This window comes from Electrophorus electricus, chromosome 2, assembly GCF_041902795.1.
Source record: "Electrophorus electricus isolate QZ-2024a chromosome 2, ASM4190279v1, whole genome shotgun sequence".
Lineage (NCBI taxonomy): Eukaryota > Metazoa > Chordata > Actinopteri > Gymnotiformes > Gymnotidae > Electrophorus > Electrophorus electricus.
This window is the reverse complement of record NC_137498.1, coordinates 39,683,641-39,689,234: the sequence shown is the minus strand read 5'-3', so window position 1 is coordinate 39,689,234 and position 5,594 is coordinate 39,683,641. Positions and strand designations below refer to the sequence as shown.

The 5,594-nt window shown below is 41.1% G+C and overlaps 1 protein-coding gene across 1 annotated transcript in view; it reads right to left on the bottom strand.

The window, feature by feature from the left end:
- tmem64 (transmembrane protein 64) overlaps positions 1-4,889 on the bottom strand; it is a 5,983-nt gene extending 1,094 nt beyond the window's left edge. The window contains exons 1-3 of the mRNA XM_027015863.3: positions 3,442-4,889; positions 732-887; positions 1-401 (exon numbers count right to left, since the gene is read on the bottom strand). The exon at positions 1-401 is cut by the window's left edge and continues 1,094 nt beyond it. Of these exons, the coding sequence (XP_026871664.2) occupies positions 216-401; positions 732-887; positions 3,442-4,143 (1,044 nt within the window). The 5' untranslated portion in view covers positions 4,144-4,889 and the 3' untranslated portion in view covers positions 1-215. The remainder of the gene's footprint in view (positions 402-731; positions 888-3,441) is intronic.
- Between the last annotated feature and the right edge of the window lie 705 nt (positions 4,890-5,594).

Sequence of the window (5,594 nt, the reverse complement as noted above, 5' to 3'; positions counted from 1 at the left end):
TTTGTGAATCCACTGCCACCAACCAGCATTTAACCCTCAACACACAAGACTGACCAAAGCAGCAGCTTCTCTTGCCGGCCAAACTGCCAGGACACAGGCTCCCTGATGCCGCCTTGTGAGCCCCTCTGATCCATCCTCCCCTTGGTATTCCTGTCAGGGAATTGCTATCTAGAGGCAAAAAGCACTCACGGCAGGAGGGATGTTGACATGAGGCATCAGACCACGTTAATCCCCCCACCTGCTGAGGCTCTTTTGCTGCAGTAGGCGGAGCCACCGTGGTTCGCCATGCTGCCATTCATACGCGAGCTTTTCATCTCCATCTGACAGGCAGCAATGGCAGCATTAAGTTCCACTTGTGCACGATGCACGACGTAAAACATCAGACCTATACTGATAAAGATCTGAGGAGAAAAAGAGGGCAAATGCTTTTAACAATACAGACTGGATGGTTTTTAGAGATAAACATCTTTATGCCATCCTTGTCTTTAGTAATAGCTTTTTCTATTACTCAATTTCTAATATTTAAAGCTAGAAGGCAACATAACATGCCCCAGAATGTGTGCATAAGTAGAGAGACATATTTCTCCCATCATGACAGTCAAGGCACAAGTCCTTAAGTTCAAAGGTTGAACTCTCAATCCTTTTGAGAACCTAAATACAATGAGCACAGTTGGGGCATTGGGACACTGACGGTCACAGCAGTGCTCTTTGTATGGTTGGAAATTGCTTACTTGTAGACTGAACACAAAGTATCCACTAATGCTCTGCTCAGCTATAACATCCTCCATAGTGCGCAGAGTAGTCCCGAGATAGGAGTTTAGGAGCTGGGTGGGTAGCAGGCCCACTGAGGAAGCCACCAGGTAACTTGGCAAAGACACATCTGTTATCTAAACAGGAAAGCAGAACATATCGTGAAGACTGACATTTATGTCTTCCACATTGATTATTATGCAATTCTTCATCATAAAAGTAGCATGTCGGATTTTATTAACTAGTCAAGCTTTATGATGAACAAAACCCGCCATCAATGAATGTGTGGTCACACTGAATTGGCGGCCTTAGGACACCTTGATGAACACCACATAAAACTGGCAGGACACTACAAAGTTTGACAGTTGTGGAAAAAAGTTTAAAACTCAATTTGTTTTAAAGGAGCTTTATATACCTACCATTTGTTTGTTGTTTGAAAATAAACCATTGTAACTCAGGTTATGTAATGTCCAGACAGTCTCAGATATTGATACATCCTATCATTTTACCAGAGGCAGTGTAGGCTTACACTTTCTTATCCCATAGCTCACTGTTAGCCTCTAGTTTTGCAACTAGATATTTAAATTAACCATCAGTGTTGTGTGGACCCTATAGGCAGAGTGCTTGGGGTATATTCTTAACACTTTGAGACACATGTTAAGTTACACCTCCTTTCATGCAAGAAATATAAGCCTGAATAAGGGTAGGGATTTACAATCGCTGTCTAATGAATAATGGACTAGGATCTAACTTGAAAGCAGAGAACACAGGGGCTTTGCATGGAAAAAGGTGTCAATGCTCCCGTGTGACTCATCAGTGATGAAGACAGATGGCAGACTGATGGTTTTCTTCCCCCCCCCCCCCTTTCTTCTCTTATTCTTCCTTGTTAATTGTTTGGAAAGGATAGAAACTATTATTTGTTAATGTAAATTATTTGTTACTATTTTGGTATTGTGTGATGTTTATAGGCTACTCTTGCAAGTTTTGAAAGTGATGACACAGACTGTAAAATGTGATGCTTTGCTGATAAAAGCAAAAAAGAAAATCCAAAACAAAACATGTCCATGTGCTTGTTTTCCCCTCTACTGTCAGGCAACATCCCCACCATACTGCAGCACCACCTACATAAACTCTTTAGAATCTGTATTCATTATGCTAATGAGTTACTATGAGGTCATATCCTGTTTCCTATCATCTTAAACCAACTCTTCTGCGTTCATTGCTTTTTTTTTTTCTTTCTGGGGGAAAAAAAAGAGAGGTTTGCCTGAAAGCATTTGAGGAGCACCATTTTGCTTCCTGTTCCACCTTCGATGTTCCATTTTCTGTTTCAGTCCAACAAACAGAATGATAGTTTACATCCACTCAGCCATTTTTTTGCCTACTATGCAGTCCACATCGTGTTGGGTTACTCACAAATTGCAGCACGTTCTACTTCAGCGAAAAATGCAGGATGCTCTGTAATGTAGACTGCAGAAAGTGCTTACTGAAGACAAGTGCAACATCATTCCAGTATGACTGGTTAAGTACACATTATTGTACTTGATAGCTCACAGCTTTAGTTATGTAAAATAGAAAAGCAAAATAGCAAGAATTTAAGCCACAAAAGGCTTTCTATTTGCCTACCAAAATGGACTGAAGAGAGTATGAACATTCACCTCATTTATGAAGGATCTCTGTAGCATCAATAGCTAATAAAAAAATGTAAACTTTTATAAAACATAAGAATAACCTACCTATTAAATTTTCAGTCACCCTTGGCCCCAGTACTGCCAACATCAGCAGCAACGTAATTACCACCACCACAGTAAACAAATGTACAAATCTGTCTACTGTTTGTTTCCAAGTACAGATAAATTAGAGTCAGCCACATTCAGGATAAGATAAGGTTGCCTAAACAAATGCAAATCTTCACCCATAGAGATGAAGACCTTCAGTAAATTGGCTGTAAGCCTTGGGAATGCTGGCTAGATTCCACGTAGAAAAAAAATCTATAAGAGAATATTTTTGAAGATATTCATATCAAATAAAGTCATTTTAAACTGCACAATAACCATTCTTAAAATAAATCAGTCTGCAATTATATGCCTGCCACCTTTCAATCTATGATGATTGTTAACATGTGAATGTTAAGTAAATAGTTTTAAAATGTAATTTAAAACCATCCAAGTTATTATATCTACTAATTTACCAGAAACACAACCTGGACAAGAACCTAATCATTGTCAATTTAATATTAAAACATTTTGTATATCTCATGCACACTGCAGTCAAGCACTTGATGTGTGAGTTCACACCTGAGTGTGATCTCACGCATATGACCTTGGCCATCCAAAATGGTAGCAGTTCTCTCTCGTGTGTCAATAAATTAAATATTTAAAATGCAGGGTATGCAACACCACAGGGAATAAAATGACTATGAAAGACAGCCAAATCCCTTCAATGTATGTGAAGAACACTCAGGGTTGACTTAAAGAAAGGAAGCAGAGTGTGTCTTAATTATTTCACTCAACAGGGATCAAGACATATAGAAATCTCTAGATGTACAGTAACATTTAACTCAGTTTTTGCAGTGATTAAATTCAAGAATAAATACATTTGCAAATGAAACGGTTTGAATCGAGAGATGATTATTCGAAAACACATAAAAACACTATCAGAAGACAGTTATTAACTTGTATGTAAATAACTTACCGAAAATACCGCGTTTTGGAGGCCAAAAGGTATTGGTGTGAGTCTAGCTAAGGCCACTACTTTGAGTCCGCTTCCACCCTCCACAACTCGGATGACAGCACTCAGCTGTTCGCTGTTTCCAATCTTGTTCAAAACCCACTCTGTAAGTAGCCGTTTGCAGACTAAATGCGCTATGAAGGTCCCAATTAAAACCCCAACCATCACTAGTCCCATTCCCAGCACAAAACCGTACAGGTAACCTGCGGCCACGTTTAAAACGATGTAGCCCCAGCCGCAGGGAAAAGACACAGTTATCAGTCCGACTATAAAGAGTATAGCCCCCACAAAGCTGTCTAAGCTTTCAACCCAGAGGAGCAGGTCTTTCAGATACTGGCGTACAAGCGCCACGGAGGAGAAACACACAGCTGTTAAAACACACGCCACTAGAGCACTTTTAAAGCAACAGGTTGTAATGCAACACGGGTTCCTGAAGTCCCCTGCGAACGGCAACCCTGTTTCGCCAATATTCTCCATGTTTGGGTCAGACTTTCCGACACTCCCTCCTTCGTCAAAGGCATTGCATATTAATATGTCTATTTTATCACAGTCCGCTGAATCCGGCGTTCGCTGTAGCCATCGACTCAACTGAATCTGACCCTTGCCCGCTGCGTGTTTAAGAGATTTGACCAAGATCTGCAGCGTTGCTGTCGCCAGGCTCCACATGTTCACCGATTGCCAGGACCTCGTCAAAACACGCACTGGGGACCCAGTCTGATTTATCGGTGACCCCCTGAGTCAAGGGACCTTGTACTGAAGTGTTTTAAACAGATGCTGAAAATGAACGCAGAGTGAATGCGTCGCACACAGGACGGTCTCGTCCCAAAAGCGGTTTTTGGTGAGAAACAGTCCAGCTAGTTTGACTTGCAGCCTACTCTAACAAGCTAGATAGATGTCCAACAGCAAATCGGTCGGACTTCTCCGGAGACCACCAGTTTACAATCGTACCTCTTCAAAGGCTCGTACTCCAAATGTTTTGGCTGCCGTTCAGTAATAAACGCCATACTTTCCGTTGTCCCCCACTAGTTTGGCATCGTCGATCCTGTTTATAAATATCACAAGGCAACACCAACTCCTGCTCGACTGGGATCATTACACACTGCCAAACAATTCGTCCAATTCGGTTTCAAGAAATGAATCAATGCAAAATCCCAACTTTCAAGACTCCATCGTGGTGGGAAGCCCAGATGACTGCCGTGTCCCCTGTTACGTTGTAGTCCGAAGTCCTCATACTAATCACGTCCCACTGTCACTTCACCTACCAAAATCCTGTGGTACGAAGATTCAGTGCCATTCGTCAAACCACTCGCTATGCCACCGGATAACCTAGGTTAGCTAACCCAGCCAAGGCTCTCACCAGCAACGCTCACAACACAGTAAACGATGCTGACGCTAACGTAGCACTGTTTATTTCCCAGGATGCAACCCGCAGTTACCACATGATCGCGTCTTTTATATCGCGAGAACACGGTCCCCCCCCCCCCCCCCCCAAAAAAAAAACAACAACCAAAAACCAAGACTCATTTTAAAATAATTCTGAGGCTGTACAATAAAAAAAAATCTTTAATTTCATCTCTTACAGTAAATCGATCATTTTCATTAATCAATAACGTATAATACACAAAACCTTTCTGAGCCTAAGGTAGTGTAACTTTGTCAGCAATGAAAAAACTCCATGTCGATAAAAATGTAAGACATTTTAGTATTTTAAATTGCACTTTGGAAACTCCTCAACTCTACACGGAGACTGTTAGGCAGAACTGCACGTTCATGACGTTAATTTATTCAAGTCTCGCAGGTTGACAGCTAAACAGAGCCAAATATAGTTCTGCGGCAATGTTGTAATAGCTACCCACACTTTCAAACAGTTGGAACAAGCATTGACAAATTTATTTACACACCTCCTCTACAACAGTTTACGTTCCAAAAATTAGATAAGGCTTATCTGGGATTACTTTGCATTGCCACAAGGTGTCGCTGCGGTTTAACTTTCCCCCTTTGCAAGTGTCAATTTTTATTGAGCTAGTTGTGGCTAGCTTTCTTGAAGGCTATTGACCATTTGGGATTATTATTTTAAAAAATGCAACCAATGATCAAATATGAGTAATATTTGAGTG